General features: G+C 53.2%; 1 protein-coding gene across 1 annotated transcript; it reads right to left on the reverse strand.

The window, feature by feature from the left end:
- Nucleotides 1-1,597: 1,597 nt before the first annotated feature.
- LOC309891600 (scavenger receptor cysteine-rich type 1 protein M130-like) lies at nucleotides 1,598-22,674 on the reverse strand (the record flags this gene model as incomplete). The annotated part of the gene is made up of 9 exons (XM_082785951.1): nucleotides 1,598-1,651; nucleotides 16,608-16,801; nucleotides 17,479-17,574; nucleotides 18,242-18,382; nucleotides 18,825-19,139; nucleotides 19,466-19,780; nucleotides 19,861-20,178; nucleotides 20,287-20,592; nucleotides 22,314-22,674. 9 exons carry the CDS (start codon nucleotides 22,672-22,674, stop codon nucleotides 1,598-1,600), a joined length of 2,100 nt encoding a protein of 699 aa, XP_082642077.1.
- Between the last annotated feature and the right edge of the window lie 1,382 nt (nucleotides 22,675-24,056).

A 24,056-nucleotide genomic window follows, 5' to 3' on the forward strand; every position in this document is an offset into this window, starting at 1 on the left:
TGGTGCCAAAACCCGGGAAAACTCCTGGATTCAGGTGAATGGCGGCTGGAGTGGCGGGACCAGCCCGGCAGGGAGGATGCTCCCGGACCAATAAGGAAGATGGAAATCCTTGTGAAGGTCGTATCAAAATTACGGAAGCTATGGGGTGGGTCAGCTGAGGAAGCCAGGGGTGCCGGTGGGGAACCAGAGCCTGAGGAAATCTGGGAGAGACTACCACCATGTGCGCCCCAATACAGCGTCGAACTAGAAGACGAAGGGTAGGGCAAAGATGCCTCCAGCGGGAATGGGGAAGAAGTGCTAGGTTTAACTAACATGTGCAAATGGGAGGAGGAGAACGAGAAAGAGAATGGCTGTGGGGGTGACCGGGGAGGAGCTAGAAGCACGAGAGAGGGGCAGAGAGCCAATCTGAACGTCCATCCGAAAAAATGCTCTTGTGGGGCAAACGCCTCGCCGAGAAGGCGGCGGGGCCAGCCACAAGGGAAACAACAGCCCGCCCGCAAGGGTGGTGGGTGGGGCCGGAACTCGACGGGAACGTACCGGAACTCGGAGGTGACGAGTTAGTCAAGCTCCAACTCCGGATCAGATACCGATTGAAATTCGGAGGAGGAGGAGGAAATGGGGACAGATGGAGTCAAAAACAAAAACATCCCCATCCAAAATAAAGCTGCACCGCGAGGGGGAGAAATTCCTCTCACGGATTGGAGGAAAATTAAGATTGCGTGTGCTGACTGGGCTCCATCGGCCACGCTAGCGTTCCCGGTCCGGGTGACAGACCAATAAACCCTAAGGTTGTACAAGCGATTGTTAAAGCCATCGCAGATAAAGGACTTAATTCTGCAATGGTCTCCACCCTCATAGATGGTGTTTTTGGGGGAGACGATATGCTCCCGTTTGATATAAAACAAACTTGTAGACTGATTTTTGATGGGGCAGGGATGATCGTTTTTAAACAAGAGTGGGAGGACAACTGTACGAGACAACTGGCCCAAGTAACTGGGGCGGATCACCCACTATATGGCTCTAGCTTGCAGCGGCTAATGGGTATGGACCCAACAATGATCACCCCCCAGGCGCAAGCCCAGGGCCTGTGGGCCCATGAAGTTATGGCAACTACTCGTGCGGCCAGAGAAACTATTCGGACAGCCTCTAGAGTTATTGCCAAACCATCACCATGGTCAACAATAAAACAAAGTGAAAGTGAGAGCTTTACACAATTTGTAGATCGTCTCCAGGCAGCGGTCGACTCTTCATCACTGCCTGTGGAGGCAAAAGGCCCAGTCGTAGCAGCCAATGGGTCCTGTCCAAATGTTGTTGCCTATGAACTCTATGATACCGGAAGGGCAACCTTGTGCCGTCCTTGATATTAAGGACTGTTTTTTCTCGATACCTCTACATGAAGAAGACAAGGAGCGGTTTACTTTCTCTGTTGTGTTTCCAAACAGCCAACACCCCAATTTACGCTTCCAATGGAAAGTGCTGCCTCAAGGAATGATCAGCTTGCCTACTATCTGCCAGAACACAGTGGATCAGGCGCTGGTGCCAGTTCGGCACAGTGATCCGACCACGACTATCATCCAATACATGGACGATATCCTGATCACTGCGCCGTCAGGAAGTCAAGTGGACCAGCTAGTGTCAACAGTCTCAGAAACTAAAAACAAAGGGGTTTGAAATCGCAAGTGCGAAAATTCTCGAGCGCTTGAAGAAGGCCCATCAGTTATAGTTAGAAATGAGCTGGGAGAATGGGAACAAGGGTGGAAATTAGTTCTGACAGGGCGAGGGTATGCTGCAGTCAAAAAAGATGGCAGGGTCAAATGGTGTACGCTTAAGTCCATCAAACCGGACCTTCAGAATAAAACTAATGAAAACTGAGTTTCTGTTCACAGGAACGGATCATCGGACACCCCCGTAATCCGTATACCCCGGTGACAAGAGAAGCCAATAAGTCGGCAAGTGTCCTGTCTAAGCCTGAGAGTTTCACACTGGCAGAACCCAGACAACAGCGAAGAGGCCTCCGTGGGTGGGGGGCTGCAATGCCTTTGTGTGATCTAATCTTTGGACCTTGTATACTAAATAAGCTTGTGTCGTTTGTTAAAAGTCGGTTAGAGAAAGTTTACATTATGTTGGTAGAACACCAACAACTACTTTAAGAGTGTATTTACTCGGGATTACCAGTTACCTCCTAGTTTTCTCCTGGTTATTGTGCCTTATGTTTTTTATTTAAGTTATGATGTCTGCCTCTTAAGATTGTTACCAGAACCGTTTTTTAGATGGTTATATTTTAGCTAATTTGGTTGTGCATAGGGAGGGGGGAAATGTGGGTAGTTAGGGTCTGGTGGCCGGAAGATGTCGTGCTGTACGGAAAGGTGGAGCCCCTCCCTTGATGGACAGTAGCGCGTGGTCTGTGACGTAAGCAAGCGGAAGTGACGTTGTGGGCCTCGGCTATATAACACCATGTGACTCAATAATAAACGCCATTTGCCATCCACCACATTGGTGTCTGTGAGCTGATGGACCAAGCAGCCTGGGGTTGGTCGCCATGCCGTTCCTGAACCAGGTCGCCACTGCCCCCTGAAGGCAACAATTTCCAATGTCACGGATGGTTTTGTGTGGTTTACTAGATCCAGTCTATGAAATTTCACCAGAGGTGTAACAAATAACTCAGCAGACTTCTTTCCCTATGCCTGCTGTCTTCCCTGGAGTTGCAGAGCTCTCCTTTGCCTGTTCCATCCCAGATCTTGCATAGTATCTCTGGGTGGCTCATGCTCTGTGGGCTCCATGCCCTGCTGATTCCTTGACACACACTGTCCCTGATGATTCCCTGGGCACTTCTGGCAGCTTCCACTTCCCTCTAGAAAGATGCCTGCCTGCCTTCACACCTACTGCATGCTGTGGACACAGGCTGGTAGAGTCACCATATCCATGCAGGCAATACCAGAATCAGCCCTCCCTGCCTAAAAGCTGATCCTGGGTGATCAGCTGATCTCATCCTCATAAGCCCACAAGGAATCAAACAAAGCAAGGAGCCTCCTTCAATTCCATTCCTTTGCAATATCCATGACAGCAGCTTTGGGAGAAGAGCTGAGCCTTCAGGCACTGCCCCAGGCAGATGCCCTTTTATGCTGGAGATGCTGGTACGGAGCCAGTTGTGTTAGAGACATGCTCCTGGCCTGACCCTGCCTGTGGACAGGAAAGACCAAGCCCTGGGGATCCCTGGCAGTGCTCCTGTGCCAGGACTCTCTGCACACAGCCAAGTGCCCCTGCAGCTCCACCACAGGTGTCTGAGGAAGGATCTCAGACAAGCAAGTCACTGCAGGTCCTTCCTTTTATTTAAATATATCTCAAACACACTTTAAATAAACCTTGTTTCCACCACATCTCAGAGTCATTCAAGACAGGTGGGTGTTTACATGGAAGAAGATGAAAAAATAATTTCTTTTTGGACAATATTACCTCAAGAAATGAAAAGCAAAATGAGAAAAAAATTAAAAATACATCTCACCTGTAATGAGTTATATTATGAGTGATATGAGAAGGAAGATAGATAATTTGTCACTTCTGAAAAACAGTCATGAGGTTCCACACTGCATCCTTCAGCTCCTGGTTCCTCATGCTGTAGATGAGGGGGTTCACTGCTGGAGGCAACACCGAGTACAGAACTTCCAGAAAAAGATTCAGGGAGGAGGAGGACATGGAGGGGGGCTTCAGGTAGGCAAAAAAGACAGTGCTGAGAAACAGTGAGACCACAGCCAGGTGAGGGAGGCAAGTGGAAAAGGCTTTGTGCTGGCCATGCTCTGGGGCAATCCTCAGGACAGCCCTGAAGATCTGTACATAGGACAGCACAAGCAGAACAAAACACCCAAATGCTAAAACAGCACTAACCACAACAAGCCCAACTTCTCTGAGGTATGCATCTGAGCAAGAGAGCTTGATGATCTATGGAAATTTCACAGAAGAACTGGTCCACAGCATTGCCTTGGCAGAGGGGGAGGGAAAAGGTATTGGCAGTGTGCAGGACAGTGTTGAGAACACCACTGCCCCAGGCAGCTGCTGCCGTGTTGACACAAGTTCTGCTGGCCATTATTGTCTGGTAGTGCAGAGGTTTGCAGATGGCAACGTAGCGGTCATAGGACATGATGGTGAGAAGATAAAATTCTGCTGAGATGAAAAAGACTAACAGAAAGGTTTGGGTAGCACAACCTGTGCAGGAAATGGCCCTGGTGTTCCACAGGGAATTGGCCGTGGCTTTGGGAACAGTGGTGGAGATGCAGCCCAGGTCGAGGAGGGCGAGGTTGAGGAGGAAGAAGTACATGGGGGTGTGGAGGTGGTGGTTGCAGGCTATGGCTGTGAGGATGAGGCCGTTGCCCAGGAGGGCAGCAAGGTAGATGCCCAGGAAGAGCCTGAAATGCAGGAACTGCAGCTCACACGTGTCTGCGAATGCCAGGAGGAGGAACTCATTGGGGAAGGTGCTGTTGGACATTTGCTGCCTCAGGGCATGCAGGTCTACACTAGGAGAAGATAAAAGGGACAAGTAAGGTAGACTTCTCTGAGGAAAACCCACTCCTCCTGCACTGAAATTACTATTCCATGTGCTGAATGAAGAATGAGGCACCTCATTTAACAGCCCTGTCACCTGAATGACAGTGTGCCTGACAGTGTAAAATGGAGTTTGGGCACCTTGTTCACCAGCAGTCCAGTTCAGAATAGAAGTTTATACCTACCTGATCCCTAGCTCTTCTCTTCTCTTCTCTTCTCTTCTCTTCTCTTCTCTTCTCTTCTCTTCTCTTCTCTTCTCTTCTCTTCTCTTCTCTTCTCTTCTCTTCTCTTCTCTTCTCTTCTCTTCTCTTCTCTTCTCTTCTCTTCTCTTCTCTTCTCTTCTCTTCTCTTCTCTTCTCTTCTCTTCTCTTCTCTTCTCTTCTCTTCTCTTCTCTTCTCTTCTCTTCTCTTCTCTTCTCTTCTCTTCTCTTCTCTTCCCTTCCCTTCCCTTCCCTTCCCTTCCCTTCCCTTCCCTTCCCTTCCCTTCCCTTCCCTTCCCTTCTCTCCTCTCCTCTCCTCTCCTCTCCTCTCCTCTCCTCTCCTCTCCTCTCCTCTCCTCTCCTCTCCTCTCCTCTCCTCTCCTCTCCTCTCCTCTCCTCTCCTCTCCTCTCCTCTCCTCTCCTCTCCTCTCCTCTCCTCTCCTCTCCTCTCCTCTCCTCTCCTCTCCTCTCCTCTCCTCTCCTCTCCTCTCCTCTCCTCTCCTCTCCTCTCCTCTCCTCTCCTCTCCTCTCCTCTCCTCTCCTCTCCTCATTCTGCTTCCCTTCACTTCATCACTACACACATGGGCAGGTCTTCTTTATGTACTAGAAACCTACAATAATTTCTCACGGAGTCTTGTCTTCTTGATACTAAGCAATCCTAACTCTCTCAGCCTCTCTTTACAGAAGGTATGTTTGCTGTCCATGGCATGCTTTTGGTAGTGGGGTAGTGGGCTGCAGGGGGGGCTGAATGGTGGAGAACAGCAATTTGATCTCTTTGCGTTAGCTTTTCTGACTGTGTCCCAACACAATATCTTGCACGCTCTCAACCCACATGTCATGGGGGGCAGTATGAGAAACAGAAAACCTTGATGCTGTGCTTACGTGGTTCATCAGTAAGTGAATGTCTAATATCTAATCTAAAACTTTTCTCTTTTAGTTTTATAGCCATTACCTCTTGTCCTGTCACTACATTCCCTGATAAAATGTCCCTCCCCAGATTTTCTGTAGGCCCGTATTAGGTAATGGAAGGTTGCTGTAAGGTCTCCCTGGAGCCTTCTCTTTTCCATCTTGACAAACCCCAGTTCTCCCAGCCTCTCTACGTAACAGACCTGCTCCAACCCTCTGAAAGATTTTGTAGCCTTGCTCTGGACCTGCTCTACTAAGCTGATGTGTCTATTATGCTGAGCTGAGACAGAAATAAAAAGATAGGCATTTATTGAGCTATTGAAGAAACACTAAAAAAGTCTGTATTTTTCTTTTATTCATGGTGTGAGGAATATTGAGAAATATTACATCCTCCTTTGCAACTAATGGTTACACTTGATGAAACATGGTTTTCCTGCAAATGGCTGAACTTCTGCTCGTCAATGACAAGTAGAGAATAACGAGTTCTTATTACATTTATTTTATTTTATTTTATTTTATTTTATTTTATTTTATTTTATTTTATTTTATTTTATTTTATTTTATTTTACTTTATTTCATTTCATTTCATTATTTTATTTTATTTTCATTTTACTTTGCATGTGTTCAGAGCTCTTGCTTTACTTATTAAACTCTCTTTATCTCAGCCCACAAGCTTTCTCACTTTTAGACGCACTGGGTGGGGGGACCAAACTAGCTGCTGTGTGGTGCTTAGCTACTTCCAGGTTAGTCCACTACAAAACCTTACTGAAGTCAGAGGAGATCTATAACCACTGCTCGGCCTTCTTCTGCCAGGCCAGTCATTTCAGCATGGACATTTCATATCCAAATTGGTCAAGCGTGGCCTCCCCTATATGAAGATGTCCCAGCTGCTCCAGATGATTTTCTTGTCTTTCCTGAGCCTGGAAATGGGTTCCAGGATGAACTGCTCCATCGTCTTCACAGGGATGGAGTGGAGCCTGAACACCCTGTACTTCCCTGGGCTCTCATCCTTGCCCTTCTTGCAGCTAGGAAGTACATATGCCTTCCTCCAGTCTTGGGGTGCTTCTCCTGGTCAGCAGGACTGATCCCAGATGACCAAGAGTGTGACCTTGCAAGGACATCAGCCAGCTCCCTCTGCTCTCATGGGTGAATCCCATCAGCTCCCATAGACTTGTGTATCCCATTTGGTCTAGTATGCCCTGATCTGACCCACTCCCACCAAGTGTACATCTTCCTTGCCCCAGACTTTCCCCTTTCTTTGTGACCTGGGATTCTCAAAGGGCAGCCTTGCCTGTACTGATTGAGGTGAAGAAGGAACTCAGCACCTCTTGTCTTTTCCCTGTCCTGTGTCAACAGATCCTGGGCCTCATTCAGCAGTGGATCCACATATTCCAGAACCTTTCTTTTGTCACCTATGTACTTCCAGAAGCCCTTCTTATTGCCGTAGACATCTGTGGACAAATTCCATTAGAGTCAGGTTTTAGCTTTCCGATATTCATCCCTACATGCCCACACAAGGCCTCTGTATTCCTCTCATGTTATCTGTTCCAGTGTTGCTATGCTTCTTTTCTGGGTTGGAGTTTGGCCTGGATCTCCTGGTTCATCCATGCAGGCCTCTTGCCATTTTTGCCTGATTTCATCTTTCCTGGGATGTACTGTTATCGATGTTGTAGGAGGTTATCCTGGAATATTAACAATCTTTGTTGGACTGCTCTTTTCTCCAGGATCTTATCCCACAGTGTTCTTCCGAGCAGATATTGAAGAGGCCAAAGACTGCTCTCCCAGAGACCAGAGTTGTGAGCTTGCTATTTGTCAGCTATGCTGCCCTCCTGCAGGATCAACTCGACCATGGTCACTGCAGGGAACATTGTTAACTCATCCTGAGCTTACCATGAACCACAGCCCCCAGATCTCTTTCTGCAGGGTTATGTTCCATCCACTTATCCCCCAATCTATATGTATGTCCAGGAATACACTGTCTGATGTGCAGCATCTGGCATTAGTTCTTGTTAAATTTTAAATGGTAGGTGACAGACCACCATTCCAATCTATCAAGATGTCTCAGTAAGGCCCCTTTAGTAGATGTAGGACACTCCACTCATGTGCCTGTGCTCTCAAACTCCTTTCTCTCTCCTCCATCCTTTACTTATCCTTTTATGTATCTGTCAAGGAACAGACCAACCATTTTCAGAGTGTGCCTCTCAGCAGTACCTTGAGATTCTTGGAGAGCTGCATAACCTCCACCAATGGCCCACAGGGGATGCAAACATAGACCGAAAGCAAACCCATTTCTTGCTAGAGCTGCTCATCCCAGCTCTGTTTCTCGTTGTCATTGCAGACAGCAGGCAGAGTTTGGCATCGTCCAACAGCTGAGATGTGACAGCCCAAAGATGTACCGACACCCTCAGCCAGGAGCACAGATCAGAACAAGCTGCAGCCTGTGATTTCTGACATCCATGGAGTCACTGCCAAGGCGTGGTGGGACAGCACATGCAGCTATGGGATCCTTCAGTGGGTGGATGCAGACTTCAGGACAGACAGGCTGGAATGATCCAGAGTTAGATTTCCTCATTGAAGCTGCTTGGATATATGGAGCTCCTTTATGTGACATTGTGAAAAGTTCTGTGAGCCCTTGTAGGTGCCAATCAGAGAAGGGGGCAGAGAAGGGATAGCATGGTGGGAGAAAAAGAACCTGCAGCCAGGGCGACCAAGTGGACATAGTCATTGTTAAGCACCCCAAAGAAGTCTCTGGATGTATGAGTGGGTCTCCCTGAGGGCTTTTTATCATTCCTGCCATTTTCCAGAAGGGGAACAGAGCTCTGTGGAAACAGTACAGGTACTTTCTAGAGCGTCTTGAAATAGTTTCTAGGTCCAGCTGCCAGGTGGGCCAACAGAGTAAACACAAACCTGGATATGATACCTGCATGCCAGAAAGAGCTGGTCAGGGATGTGATGATCCGTGTCAGCCCTGGCAGTCACTGTCTTGAAATTGTGGGGTCCCACATCCCAAGGGGTGTGAGGAAGAAGAATAAAAGACTTTTAGTGAGGATCCCAGGTGAGCAACATACAAGTATAGAACAGTGGTTGGACACCTCACTAGTTCCCCAGGGGAGTAGTCAGTGCACCAAGCCTGTCAGAGTTTAAAAAGCATTTGGACTGTGCACTCAGTCACATGGTCTAAAATTTTAGGTAGACCCGTGTGGTGCCAGGAGTTGGATGTGATCCTTGTGGGTCCCTTCCAACATGAGATATTCTATGATTCTATGATTTGAACTACTCACCACTCTTCTCTATCTCCTGTAATTACCATGGGAGCTTAATCTAGAGTATTTTTTACATATCTGAACAGAGTTTAGAGAAATCGGAAATTGTGTGGGTTTGTGACTGGTATGGAAGGTTCTGGGCTGCATTACAGGCCTAGGACATCAAACTCAGTATGAGATGCATCAATTGACTCCCTGTGATCACTTCCCTCAGCTTGGGAAAATGTGATTCATGCCAGTCATAGGCTGGGTGTCCTGCCTAAAAGTGAAAGAGGACAAGCTGATTCTTTGATGAAACTTCTCATGATAGGAAAAATGACACTGCTGACACTAAGTGTCACTCCTTAACTAAGGGAGGAAACATCAGGGATTGCATCAGTCTGATTCAAAGTTGATTTCCCCTGGAGGCCCAGGCACTTGTCAAGAGCTCCCTGTGCTGCTGAGCTGGGCCGGGCTCCTGGGCCCAACGGGAACTCCTGGCAAGCGGGAAGCACTGCAGAGAGACAGCTCTGCCCAGGAGCAGCTCCTCTGCACAGCACAGCAGGGCTGGGGGCACTGCCTGCAGGAGACAAGGGCAGCTGAGAGAAGGGAGGGAGATGTTAAAGGCAGTGTGGAGGAGGGATGCTGAGAGCTCACTGTTGAAGTCTTCAGAGCCCTGAACAGGGTAAGTCTGTGGCTGCAGGGCAACACAGCTGTTGTTCCTGGTGCCATCTCCAGATTTGCTGGCACATCCCTCAGCCTATAGGATTTTTCACAAGAACACTCGCAGTTTCTTTGTATAAGAGGAGAGTGCTCCAGAGCAGGGATTACCTTCCAAAGCTGTCAGAGGGACAGGACATGAGGGTTCCTTCCCTCAATGCTGGCTGCAGACTGTGCAGCTGGGGTACAGGCAGGGGTGTCCAGGGCTGTGGTGCAGAGCAGGGTCCCTGCTGTGCCCCAGGGGCTGTGTGCCGGGACAGGGCCTCTGCTGCCTGCCAGGCTCAGTACTCAGCCTGCCCGGGGAGCTGCCTGAGGCACTGTGGGGAGAAGATTTTGGTGGAAGGAAACCCCCCTAGCAGAGCAGGACAGGGCAGGTGGTTCCTGCAGGTGCTAAGACGCTGCTTTCTGGGGCACCTGCTCAGAGCTCCACAGCACCCACAGGACATCTTCAGGGGAGATTCTTGAAAGGGAAGAACAACACCTGCCATACCTGAAGGAAAGGCACTCTCTGAGGTCTCTGCTTTCAACTTCCTGCTTTGGAGGGCAGTCAGGGGGATGATAATGCTGTTGTCAGGATTATACAAGGGACTGAAACTAATAGAGCATTATACTGAAAGGGACCTCTAGGTCTGAGGAGCCTCACAATTTCACTTCACACTCTTTAGCTTACAGAGAGCACCAACACAACCTTCCTTGTTTTTTGTGGGATTGTTGGAACTCCTTCTCAGCACTTGTAAAGAGGGAGATGCCTCTGGCCAGCAGATGTCTGAGATCCATTCCTGGTGCTCTTTACTACATACTGTTCGGCAGTACTAACTCTTGCTGAGTCTAAAGAGGATCTGCATGGTCTCTGTGGCACCCTTAGGCAGAGAGATGCAGAGCTCCAGGCAGGAGCAAGTCTTCTTCAGATGAAGATGCAGTGAGAATGCAGTCTTGGTGAGGAGGATTTCTATGAAATAAGGTTTAGTTTTTGCTCAGAAAAGTCTCTCTAATATGTCTCTTTCTTTTCCTCCATGGCCAGGCAACCATGCCCAGATGCAACAAATGTCCAACAGCACCTTCCCCACAGAATTCCTCCTCCTGCCATTTGCAGACACACGCAAGCTGCAGCTCCTGCACTTCGCACTCTTCCTGGGCATCTACCTGGCTGCCCTCCTGGGCAACGGCCTCATCCTCACAGCCGTAGCCTGCGACCAACGCCTCCACACCCCCATGTACTTCCTCCTCCTCAACCTTGCCCTCCTTGACCTGGGCTCCATCTCCACCACTGTCCCCAAAGCCATGGCCAACTCCCTCTGGGACACCAGGACCATCTCCTTACCGGGATGTGCTGCCCAGGTCTTTATGTTTGCTGTCTTTATTCCAGCAGAGTTTTATCTTCTCACCATCATGGCCTATGACCGCTATGTTGCCATCTGCAAACCCCTGCACTACAGGACCATCATATGTGGTAAAACCTGTGTCAACATGGCAGCAGCTGCCTGGGGTAGTGGGTTTCTCAATGCTGTGCTGCACACTGCCAATACATTTTCGCTACCATTCTGCCAAGGCAACGCTGTGAACCAGTTCTTCTGTGAAATTCCCAGATCCTCAAGCTCTCGTGCTCAGATGCCTACCTCAGAGAAGTTGGGATTATTGTTGTTACTGCATGTTCACTTTTAATGTGTTTTCTCTTCATTCCTTACTCCTACGTGCAGATCTTCAGGGCTGTGCTGAGGATATCCTCTGAGCCTGGACGGCACAAAGCCTTTTCCACTTGCCTTCCTCACCTTGCCATAGTGTCCCTGTACATCAGCACTGGCACATTTGCCTACTTGAGACCCCCATCCATGTCCTCATCATCCCCGAATATTTTACTGGCAGTTCTGTACTCAGTGTTGACTCCAGCAGTGAACCCCCTCATCTACAGCATGAGGAATCAGGTGCTGAAGGATGCTGTGTGGAAAGTGATGTCTGGGTGTTTTTCAGAAGCAATATAGTCACTGTCCTCTGCATATCACTGATAATGCGACTCGTTACAGACCGAGATACAGTTTTCATTTTGTTTTCCTTTTATTTTTACTCTTACTTTGTTTTACTGATGATAAGATGTCTACTAATGATGATAAGATGATACAGATGTCCAGAGAGAAATATGATCATTATTTGTGTTCCACAGACAAAGGAGAGCTCTGCAACACAAGGCAATGGGAAAGGGACTGGGAAAATTATTACTTATTCAACCAGTGAAATTTCATAGTCTGGATCTAGTGAATCACCCCAAAACTTCTCCTCACATTGGAAATGAGTTGGACTTGATAATGCTTGTGGGTCCCTTCAATGAATTTATTCGAGTCTCTGACTCTGAAGAAGGCACACTCTCCATGGCCAAAGACCCACTTGTGTGGGAGGCACTCAGTGGCAGTGCCCCCCACACCAGTTAGCTCTGCCTTCACAGCCTGACCAGCACGGCCCTGCAGAGTGCCTCACAGCCCCATGCACCACAGTCCCCTCGCTCTGCAGGGCAGCACCGCCAGCTGGGGGGCTGTGGGCAGCATGGGCAGGGGCTGCAGGAATGTCTGCTCAGGCCAGCCCAGACGTGCTGGGCTGGGGCAAGGCTGTGTGGGACATGGGGTGTCCCGGGAGCAGAGCAGGGTGCTGTGTGTGTACAGTGGTGCTGCCTGAGGAACCCCAGTGCCACTTCCCAGCACAGCACAGCACCACACTGGCACTGTGACAGGGGAGTGGCACTGGCCCAGGGGAGAGTGCAGGCTGTCTGGGAAGGTGGATCGGTAGGGTTTTTCTCCTGCACATTGCAGCAGCAAAGACACTGCCAGTGACCTCCCCTGCTTCATTTGCAGCTTTGGGGCCAGCCAAGCCTGGACTTCTCTGCTGGGCTGGGCTGGGGAGAGGAGAGAGCAGGGGAGGGTCTGGGCTGGGCTGGCCTCCTGGCAGAGTTAGGGGAACCACAGAACAGTCTGGGCTGGGCCTTTTTTCACTGCATATGGATATGACCAATGCTAGTCATCATGACTTTCACAGCAACTCCTCTGAAGAGTTCTCAACATTTTTCTAAAATATATAGTCAGTTCTTGAATCACTTTCCCACAGAGAGGTGGCCATTTCCTTCAGGATGCTCTGGACTTGCAAAGGCTACATGGGGAAATGTGAGTCTGGATTTGTGCGAGGTCTTCTGAAGCATGAGCTGGTTGGCAGGCAGAGTACCCGAAGGACTGCGCAGGGCATCCCCAGCACCCACTACTCCTGGGGGACCTGGAAAGAGGCCTCCTGAGCACAAAAGCTCCTTGCAGCCCTGTGGATGCTGGCTGTGAGGTCACTTGTGTCCCAGCAGCTGGCTGGCCAACAGCAAGGAGGCAGAGCCTCTGAGGTCACAAAGACCTTCAGAAAGCTGCCCCCAAGAGGGTGACACGTATGGGAGGCCAAGGGAAATCCAGGAGAGTAAAGGTGCAAGACCTTGGTGAGAGAAGAGGGACTTGGCTAAGAGAAAGGAAAGATTTCAAAGAGGTGATAGGGGTTCATGTAAGGCTGATGCTTCTGCAACACTCACTGGGAAAGCATTCGTGTTGGGCCTTGGCAAAATTTCTAACCAGCATCCTGAAAACCTAGTGCTAACCTAGTACTAAATGCTCTCCCTCACCCTGAAAGGAATCCACTGCTCTAAACCCCAACCTCATTTCCTACCTTGAAGTCAAACCACAAACAAATTACTTTTTACCTTTAGTCTTAACATATTGCTCTTGCTAATCCCTAGGTCTTAATTCATAGAATTATATTGCCAGATATCATCCCGTAACAAGGTACATAATAAAACCCTAACCAAAAATCTAGCTTATACCCTAAACACTGACTGTCTACCCAAAGCAGAACTCACAAGCCTCCCTTTAAGACCTTGCCCAGTTCCTAAACTTGGAAGGTAAAATACAATCCCTAAACTCTAAACGGAACAACCAAACCTCAAATCCCTCATTCCTGCACTCTTATGATGTAAATGAAGGGATTTGGCCCCACGAGGCTGGGCAGGGCTTGAGAGGTTCTGCAGCAATCACTTGGTCTTGGAGGAGGCAGGGGAGGTGACCTAGGTCTGGTCAGGCCACAGGAATCAGTGAAGAGATGGGTGGGGATGCTCTGCGGAGGTCAGCTGTGCCTCAGGACATCAGGAGGCAGCAGGAGGCCCATGGCTGTGCAGGTGGGTGTCGGGGCACTTGTGCCTGAGGACCTGATGTGCCACCTTCAGGCTGATGGCTGGTGTAAACGTGTGTCATTTTAGCTGTGCAGAAGAAATTGAGAAAGTAGTTCTTGGATCACTTTTCTACAGAAAGGCGTCCATTTTCTTCAGGATGCCCTGGAGCTGATAAAGGCTACATGAGGAAAAATTACTCTGGACATGTGGGAGGCCTTCTGAAGCATGAGCTGGTTGGCAGGCAGAGTATCTCAGGGATTGTGCAGGGCACTCCCTGCAACCCGTGCTCCTGGGTGGGCTGAGAAGAGGCCTCCTGAGGACAACAGCTCCTTGTAGCCCTGTGGATGCTGGCTGTGAGGTCACTTGTGTCCCAGCACCTGGCTGGCCAACAGCAGGGAGGCAGAGCCTCTGAGGTCATAAAGGTAATCAGAAAGCTGCCCCCAACAGGCTGACACATTTGATGAGGCCAGGGGAAAGCTGAGAGAATAAAGGTGGGAGATTTAGGGGAAAGAAGAGGGGTTTGGCTAAGAGAAAGGAAGGATTAGGAGGCAGTGATAGGGGTTCATCTAAGGCTGATGCTTCTGCAACACTCACTTGAAAAATATTCATGTTATGTCCAGTAACCTTAACGCCTACAGCTACTCTAAATCCCGCACCCTGGAAGGAATTCATTGCTCTAATCCCCATCCTCAAATCCTACCTTGAAGTCAAACCCCAGACATGTTACCTTTTAGCATTAGTCTTAACTCTCAATAAAGCCTAGCTTTTAATCATTAGCATTAGATTGCCAGCCTTAACACCAGCCCTCACCCAGTAAAACACCATAAAAACAAATAAACAAACAAAAACCTAAGCAAATATCTAGCCCTTACACTAAACTCTGACTGGCTCCCCAAACCAGAACATGAAAACCTCCCTCTAAGACTCTGTCCTATCTCTAAACACGGAAAGCAAAAAGAACTCCTAAACCTCATCTACCAGTCTGGTCATACGATCATATAACAGGCCCCCACAAAGATGTCACCCCTACAGGCCTTTCCCCTGATTCCTATCCATAGACACTCTACCATTCCCAACCCCAAGCTCTTCAACATCAAAACACTCTTTAATATAAAGGGCTGCCACACCACCACCCTTCCCTCCTTGTCAATCTCTTCTGAAGAGCTTGTAGCCATCCATCACAGTGCTCCAGTAGTGGGAGTGATCCCACTATGCTTCCTTACAGCAACTAGGTCAGAGTTAGCCTGTTGTACAATCGCTTCCAGCTCCTCCTGTTTGTTGGCCATGCTGCATTCATTGGTGTAGATGCACTTCAGATGAGATATCTGCCTCACCCTCAGCTTCAGCATTGCTCCCCCAGGCACTTCTCTGGTGATGCCTGTTTTATCCCCTTCCCCCGTCATAGTTAATGCTCTCTCAATGACTCCTGCTAGCTCCTGTGCTAGGATTCATTTCTCCCTCGAAACTCTTTCAATCTCTATGGTTCTACATAGAGAAGCTCATATGGAGCTGAGTTTTGCATTTGAGACCAAAGCAGTGTTGTTAACAGACCAGTGTTTCACTTACTGCTGAACCGTATCAATGGGTTCTCCATGTCTCATACTGTCCCCACAACATGTAGGTTTGGGGGTATGCAGGACAATGCCATGGCACACAGCCAGGACAACTGACCCAAACGGATTAAATAGATGCTCCAATAGGTGTTCCAGCCCACCATCCCACTGCCAAAAACACCTCCCAGCCTGCAGCAGAGAAGCCTACTGGGAAAGAACTGGAAGGTTGTGGGGACCCACCAGCAGGAGCTGGGAGGGCTGTCTGGGTTCCAAGCCCTGCCCAAGGGTCCCACCTTTCTACTTATTCAACTCCTGCAAGAGAGGTATCCCTGCCCGTGGGTGCTGGTCAGGCATCCTTGGGCTCCATGGGGGCCCAAGGCAGCAGAGGGTGGGCACTGCCAGTGAGTGCCTCACAGGGCTTCACAGAGATCCACTTTGCCTGGAAACTGCCTGTGGCTGGCAGGACAGAAATGTCTCTGTCAGTAGGAATAGTGTCCAGGGACCAGGGGCTCTGTCAGCACCACAGCCAGACACTGATCCTGCTGACCCTATGACGAGACCCTCCCCGACTGCTGTGTTTCTCAGCTCTGCTCCCCTTGATCAGCCTCAGGAAGACACCCGGATACATGGGCAGGGAAGCACAGGATCTGGGACAAAGCCCCCAGAGGGTTTTAATATGAGGAAATACCAACACACAGCATAAAAACAGGGGAATACCAAGAGGGGAAATACCCATGTGTGTCTACTGCCTGCTGGAAAAGGGAGACCATTTCCTGGCACTCACGGCTCTCCCAGTGGCACTGAGCTCTCCTTCCTCCCGGCTGCACCCAGCTGCTCGGCAGGGCTGGGCTCTGCTGGCCTGGGGCTCTGGAACTCTTGTGCACGGGGCTCTGGTGTCACATCCTGGGTGTCCTTGTGGGGACATGCCAGAGACACCTCTTCAACATCGTCATAGCCCGTGCTCCCCAGGAAAGGTGACGAGGTGTCTCCCTCAGCTCCAGGGACCCCAGCACTTCTCTGGGAGTGCAGGCTTCCCCCTGTAAGCATCAAGGCAGGCTGCTGTGGTTGGGCCTGTGGGGTGCCCCTTGGGGCTGTTTATCACCTTCCTCGTCCTCACCAGCCTGAGATATTCGGCCCATTCTCCCAGCCCCCACAAAATATCCCAGGACAGGTTCTCCATGTGGAGAAGGTCAGGCTTTCAATATGGCATGGATTCTCCTAGGCCTGGGGTTGGCACCTAGGAAGTGGCAGTGCTGCATTGCCCTCTCACCTGTGACTGCATCCCTGCGCCCAGCTCCTTCCTCTGGTGTCCTGGGCACTTCCCAGTCCCCCTGCCCAGGGACAGGATCCTCCCCAGGGTCAGAAACCTCCCCAGCATCATCATAGCCATCTGCTGGGTAACCTCCGGGCAGGACAGGGACATCTGAAAGGAGAGGGAAGGTGGTGGCAATGAGAAGAGATGTCCTGCAGAGCAGAGGATGGGAGAGTGTGTGGGGACACAGGGCTGACATGCTGCTGGTGTCAGGGTCACAGCAGAGCCTTCATGCTTCCAGCTCTGATGATAACACTCGGTGGCACTGCTGTCCATCTGGTCTGTCTGCAGGGAGGAGAAATGGAGCCCTTCCTCCCCTCCACACCTCTTATCCCTGGGTGTGGCCCCAGATCATCCTCCTCCTCATGTGGCTGGGGTAGGGCTGCAGCTGGGTCAGGGACCCCTCTGAAAAGGAGCCTGCAGAGAGCTGCAGTGGGTGCTGTGGGATGAGCCCTGCTGCCCTGACTGGTGGTCAGCACTGCTGGGGATGGGCACCCACAGAGCTGGGGTTGCATGGGGAGGAGACCCGTTCCCTTGGGACAAGGCACTTCCCAGAGAGGTTCCCAGAGCTGCCCTGGGACAGCCCTTTGCTTAGCCCTTGGCTCTCAATAAGGTGCAGGGACAAGCAGAGAGGGGCTGTCCCCTCTGGGATGGGCAGAGCTGGTGGGGAGGAAGCTCCTCTGTGGGGGCCAACACCTAGATGCTCTCCCACAGACCCCATGGTCCAACCATTTCAGGGACCATGGGCAGGAGATGCAGGGGATATCCCTGGTCTGGGGCAGGGAGAATGCACACAGCAGATGTGCCCCCGCAGGTTACCTTCACCCACCTGAGAGACTGAACCTCGCCTGCTTCTCCCACGCCAGGCTGTAAGCGATCTCTTCACACACGGCCTCAGGGAAGGGCTCCCCAGCTCTCCCAGAGCCTGGGGACAGAGGCAGGGCTGATCTGGGGATGGGCAGAGAGGGACAGGACCCCACTGGGTTCTCCAAGCCCCATTATCGGGGCCAGCACAAGGCTGTCCCCACAGCACAGCCCCACTGTGTTGTGTTGGCACTGCAGCCACATCCCCAGGGAGGGCAGCATCCCCATAGAGATGGTCTGGAGCAGAGTCAGCCTCGCACCATCCCTTTGGAGACAGCCCTTGTGCCCCTTTGTTCCCTGGGTCATGTCCCAGTGCAGACCCTGCACCAGTTCCCTCATTTCTCCTCCCCACTTTTGCTGCTCCATCTCTGCCCCACACATCAATAGCACAGCCCATGCCCTGCTGGGGGGTGGCTGACACCACAGTGATGGACTCTGCTGCCCCATGCTCCTCCTTTCAGAGCTGCCCAGAGCACTGCCAGCAGTGCATCCTCCCCGTCTCACCCAGCCCAGCTCTCACATTTCTTTTCTCACCCCAGAACTGATGCCTCAGGCTCTGGGCTCTCTCCACCCCTTGATGTTGGTGCCCCATGATCTGTCAGTCAGTGGGGCAGCACATGGGGCAGGAAGCAGCACACAGCTCTGCCTGTACCCATCTCCAACACCCCCAGCACCCTCAGCCCTGCCAGGAGGCATCTCCCCCCCAGGACCACTGGGGAAGGACCCACCTCTGCGCTGAGCCCTGGCGCTTCGCACCTGCCCAGCCAGGAGGGCCAGGAGCAGGCAGAGGAGGGCCCCCAGGATGATGCAGATGATGACAGGCACCGAGAGTCTCTCGCTGCTGGTGGTCGGACGGCCCCGTGGGGGATCTGCATGGGCAGGAACATGGCAGGGGCAGCATCAGACAGAGGCTGGGGGCAGGACGTGCCACTCCTGACCACACAAGGCAGTGGAGGCTGGGGATGACAGGGCTGGGTGATGGGGCAGATTCCACCCTGCTGGGTCCATCACAGACTTCCACCAGCTCCCACATATTCCCTCGAGTCTCACAGCCCAGCATGTAGCCCCCTCCTCCTGACTGGTCTTCTCTGAGACCCCGCATGGAGATGCCTCTGCATCCCCCAGGGGCTGCTGGCAGCCTGACTAGGTACTGCTGGTGGGCATGGGTAGCTTTGAAAGCTGAAGTCACCTTTGTTCCTCCAGCAGCTACAAGGTCTAATGCAGAAAGTCAAAGCTTCTCTGGGTTCCTTCTCTGCATTTCACCATGTCCAGTGGGGAACAGGACCTGGTGCCTTGATGGCTCAGATTTACCATTGCAGGTGATGTGGGTCTCTTCTCGGAGGTCATCACACGACTGCGGATGCCAGGGAGCAGAGGGACACTGCCAGAAGGAGCTGTTGCTCTTCCCACACTCCACGTGATCCAGCCATGCAGTACCAGACAGCTTAGCATAATTAGAATGCATTTCCAGTTCCCCTTCATTCCCGCAGCCCAGCTCCTTGCACACCAGTGACACCGTCTCGGTGGTCATGGAGTTGGAGCAAACGCTTCCCCACTTCCCATTGTAGAAAATCTGCAGGCGCCCAGAGCAGCCGTCGCTGTTCTCCAGCCTCAGGGCCATGAACTCTGGAAGGAGGAAAGGCCCCAGACAGAACAGGCTGGTCTGGGGCTGATGGAACAGAGGCTCCTCTGCACCCCAGGTGCTCAGGAATTCAGAGGCACAGCCAGCAAATCTCTTTTGCATCTGGGGGCAGAGAGGTCTCTGACATACTCCTTTGCCCTCCCCACTCACTGTCAGGGTGGATGGGCTCCCAAGGGTCTGTGTGAGGTTTTCCCCAGGATGGGCTTGGGCAGGGGACCCAAGGCAGCCAGGGATGGCATCAGCCTTGCCCAGCTCTGCCCTCACCCTAGTCTCTGAGGCCCCAGCTCCCAGCCCCACGCCCAGCACAGACCTGAACAGATGACTCCCACGTCCTCCTTGTGCCCGCAGTCATGCTGCCCCCAGGCCTCGGCAGGGCAGTCCCAGAGAGCAGCTTCGGCCCCGGAGCAGTTGACGCCATCCAGCCAGATCTGCCCAGAGCCCTCCCCAAACCGAGCAGAGCCGGCTGCCTCCAGGGCCCCTCCGCAGCCCAGCTGGCGGCAAACGACGGCGGCGTCGGCCAGGTCCCAGGCGTCGTCGCAGACGGTGCCCCAGCGCCCCTGGTAGTAGATCTCCACTCTCCCGGCACAGCGCCCGGCCCCATCTACCAACCGGACCTGCCGGCTCCCTGCAGTGGGGAGAACCCCGGCCGTCAGGGACTGGCTGCCCTCCCAGCCCCACACCCGGGGGACGTGCAGCACCACTCACCCCGGCACACGGACCCCACATCCTCCATAATCCCTGCTGCCGGGTGGCTTTCAGGCAGGGAGGTGTTGCAGAGGCTCAGGTCAGCCTCGTGCCCTGCACACCGCACCCCACGCAGCCCCACAGGTCCTGGTCCTCGTTCGGCCCTCACGGGGGTGTAGGCTGCCTCTGCCTCTCCGCACTGCAGCTGCCGGCACACCACGCTGGCCTCCTGCATGTCCCACTGCTCATCCAGGACTCTGCCCCACGTCCCGTGCTGGAAGACCTCCACGCGCCCATCGCACCGACTCCTTCCACCCACCAGCTGCAGGGACATGGGGCCTGGTGAGAGGAGAAGTTCAGCCTGGTGCTGATGTGGGGTCCCCAGCTGTGGGTGGCCATGTCACACACCAGGGGCAAATGGACTTTGCAGCACTGCCCAGCACTCACCTGAGCAAATGACAGCAGCAGCGTTCTCCTGGGAGCATGGTGAGGCCCCCAGGGCAGTCACCGGGCACTGCCCCAGGTGGGCTTCAGTCCCGTCACAGTGGAACGAGTCTCTCCAGACGGGGCCGGTTCCTCTCCCAAAATGCCCTCCTCCAGGAATGGACTCAGCAAAGCCACAGCCGAGGTACCGACACAGAACGTGGGCATCCGAGAGGTCCCAGCGGGAGGCACAGAGGGTCCCCCACGTCCCCAGCACCTCCACCTCCACCCTGCCCTCACACGCTGTGCTGCCGTTCACCAGCCTGAACCCTGTGTACTCAAGGACAAAGGAGGGTGAGAGAGGCCACATTTGTGCTCTTGCTCCCACAGGAGCTGCAGGAGAGGCCAAAGGGACAGCGTGCCTTTCTCCTCCTGCAGCACTCTCATTTTAGGGCTGCAGACCACCACCTCACCCCACCTGTCCCCCACCCAGCACAGCCCAGTGCCCACACTGCTCTCCTGCCCCCACCACAGCCCCCGTGGGCACCATCCCACCCCAAGTCCTTACGTGTGCAGGTGACATGAGTGCCATTGCTGTGGGTGCAGGCCTTGTCCTTGGGGGCCCCCGTGGGACAGAAGGAGAGGACGGATTCATTCCCCACACACTGCAGCTCTCTGTCCCAGACAGGACCGGCCCCTTCTTCCAGCTGAGCTGCCCCATGGACAGACAGGGCTGTGCCACACTGCAGCTCCCTGCACACCACCTCGGCAGCTTTGGCACCAAAGTGGGAGTGACAGACAGCTTTCCACTGGTCCCTGTTGTAGACCTCCACACTTCCTGAGCAGGGGCTGTCCCCTCCGACCAGCCGGACAAATCCTGGAGCAACCAAGGAGACCTGTGAGTTCCCAGAGCCCTCTGGCACTTCTGTGCCCACCTCCCACCTCATCCCTGAGGTGGCCACATGCAGAGCCCCATGGCCAGCCCAGCAGCTCTCAGTGGGTGCTGATGGCACAAAGAGGTTTGGGACCCCCTGCTGATTCTCAGAATCCAGCCCAGCACCCATGGGCTGCCCTCTCTCCCAGCCCCCAGCCACAGGCACCGCTCAGACAAACTGCTGCTGCCCGGAGCCCCTGGGCTGCCCGGCCCCAGACCCAGCACTGCAGCAGCCACAGCACGTGGGCCCAGGGAAATGGGCCCAGGCACTGGGGGCTTCTGCAGCTGGCTCTGCCCCACCAGGCTCAGGTGAGGTTGAGGAATCCCTTGGAGTTGCCAGAGAAGCTGCCTCTTCCTTGGGGCTGCTAGGGCTCTTGGGAACATGCTGTTACATGGGGCACATCTGGGGAGCAGGAAAACGGGGGTCCTCAGGCAGGGACAAAGTGTGGTGTGGACAGGCACGTGCCCAGCCACCAGTTGAGCAGAGGGCAGGAGAGCAGGCAGAGAGCAGCCCTGGGTTGACACGAGCTCCTGGTGGGAGGGCAGGCAGAGAGGAGAGCCAGGAGGTGCTGGCACAGCCCCTGGGGCACAGGGCAGGCAGGAGAGGCTGGGCCTCAGGTCAGCACTACCTGAAGGGGCTGTGTCTCCAAGGACTGGCTCTCATTGGGTGACCCTGGGACAGGAACAAGGTGCCATTTGGCACCCTGCTCCTCTGCTCAAGCCCAGTGCTCCTGCCCTCTGAACAGCCCCCTTGCTTTGGCTGAGGTTCTCTTGTCTGCTGGGAGTACAACCCATAAGTCCTGGGCCATTGCACGCCCTTCCCTGAGGCTGCTGGTGACTGGTGGAGCTGGAGGGTGGGGGCTTTCCTCTCCCAGCCCCAGGCACCTCCCCAGGCTTGGCTGCTCCAGCTTCAGGGCCAGGCTGGGTGTGCTCCCACTGGGCTTTCCCCAGGGACAAGGGACACCAGCAGTGACAGACCCAGCTCAGAGTGCAACTTGACACACACAGCCATGTTCTGGTGTCCACTTGTTGCTTCCTGAGATCCTTTACAACAGCCCTTTACAGGTCCTTTACAACATTCCTGGACCCAGAGGAAGGGACCAAATTCAGTCCTTACCTGAACATGTCACTCCAGCATCCTCACCATGATTACAGTTTGTTTGACCCCATCCCCTGTGGGTGCAGTCAGACAGGGCAGACTCAGTGCCATTACATTCAACATCATCCATCCAAATGCGTCCAGATCCTGGCCCAAAGTGTGCCTCCTTAAAAGCTTTGAGAGCAACCCCACAGACCAGCTGTCTACAAACCACTGCAGCATGGGACATATCCCAGGAGTCATCACACACGGTCCCCCACTGGTCCTGGTGTTTCACCTCCACTCTCCCAGCACAGTGACTGCCGCCATCCACCAGCCTCACCTCCGCAGCCCCTTCAAACACCAACACAGGAAGGGTCAGGAGAGCTTCGAGCCCCATACTGTGGGTCTGTGAGTGCCTCCTGCCCAGCCAGAATCACAGGTCCCAGGGTGGGAGCCCTGCCCCACGGGCAGTCCCTGGGGCAGTGTGTGAGGGTGTCTCTCCACTCCCCATGGGTTATGCTGGTCTGGGGGTACCCAGCTCTAGCCCTCCTGGGCCATTCACTGCCCCACAGCCCTTAGCACCTCCTCCTACCCCAGTGGCCCCCTGCCCCCACCCACCCCCACACAGCCCCCAGCCCTGCACAGGGCTCCTGCTCCTCCCCAGTCCAGTGTCTCACAAACAGCCCCATGCCCCTGAGCAGCTTCCATTGCCCATTGCTTGCCACAAGCACCTCCGAAATCCACTGTCCAACCCAGGACCTCGAGGATGCCCACAGGGCACTGAGTTGATCACAAGGATACCAACAAACTGCGTCTCTTCTCCGTCCCTGCTGTCAGACCAGTCCCTGTGCTTAGCCAGGGCCCCAGGAAGGACACCTCTCTACCACTTCTGGGTGCAGATGCTCCAGTCCGCTTCTGTTACTGGGACACAACCTGCCCTCCTGGAGTCCGTATTTCCCCATATCCCAGGGGCAGGGAAAAGCACACAAGCCCTGTGGGGCACCCCAGACATTGGCTGTGCCCTGGAGATCACTGAGGGCCACTCTCACTGTCTGGGAGTCCTCCAGACCCAGGGTGACAGTGCCGGGAAAAAAGGGGTCCCAAAAGGGTACCCAAGGTCAAGGTTTCTAGAAATGAAGCCAAGCATGGTCTGCCAAATACATGGGAGCTGTGGAAATGGATTACCCTCTCCCACCCAGACAGGCACAGATTAAAACACAGGGATGAGGGACTGAGCACCTTCTGCCTCTCATTTCAGTGGTGCCTGCAAAGCAACCCCACTCCCAGAGGGATCCCAATGACCCCACTGCTGCCCACTGGCCCCAATCTGTTGAAGAAAATAGCTGTCACTTACCTCTGCATGGATGCACCCAGAGGAGCAGCCACAGCACCCAAGGGAAAAGGAGTCCCTCCGTCCCCATCCTGAGGCTCCTGTCCTGACAGCACGACCCTGCTGCTGGAGTTCCTGGGGACCCACAGTGAAATGGAAATGATGGGAGGGCAATATATCTGTGCAGATGCTGTCCCAGCTGCAGGAGGAGCCAATCGAAGCAGCAGGCACCTTTTTAGACGTTATCGGCACTTATCTCCCCTCCAACGCAGCCCAGCTCTCCAATGAACTTCTCCAGCGCTCTTCATGACCATATATGAGGGACGGCTCCGCTGCGGCTCTCACATCACTGCGGTGGGAGATCATCGTGGGGTAGGGCTGGGTGTGGGGGCAGATGGCTCTGACACCCCTTGCAGCCTGCTGTGGGAGCATGGAGCATCTCCTAAGCT

This window comes from Aythya marila (genome assembly GCF_965140915.1).
Source record: "Aythya marila genome assembly, contig: HAP1_HAP1_SCAFFOLD_158, whole genome shotgun sequence".
NCBI lineage: Eukaryota > Metazoa > Chordata > Aves > Anseriformes > Anatidae > Aythya > Aythya marila.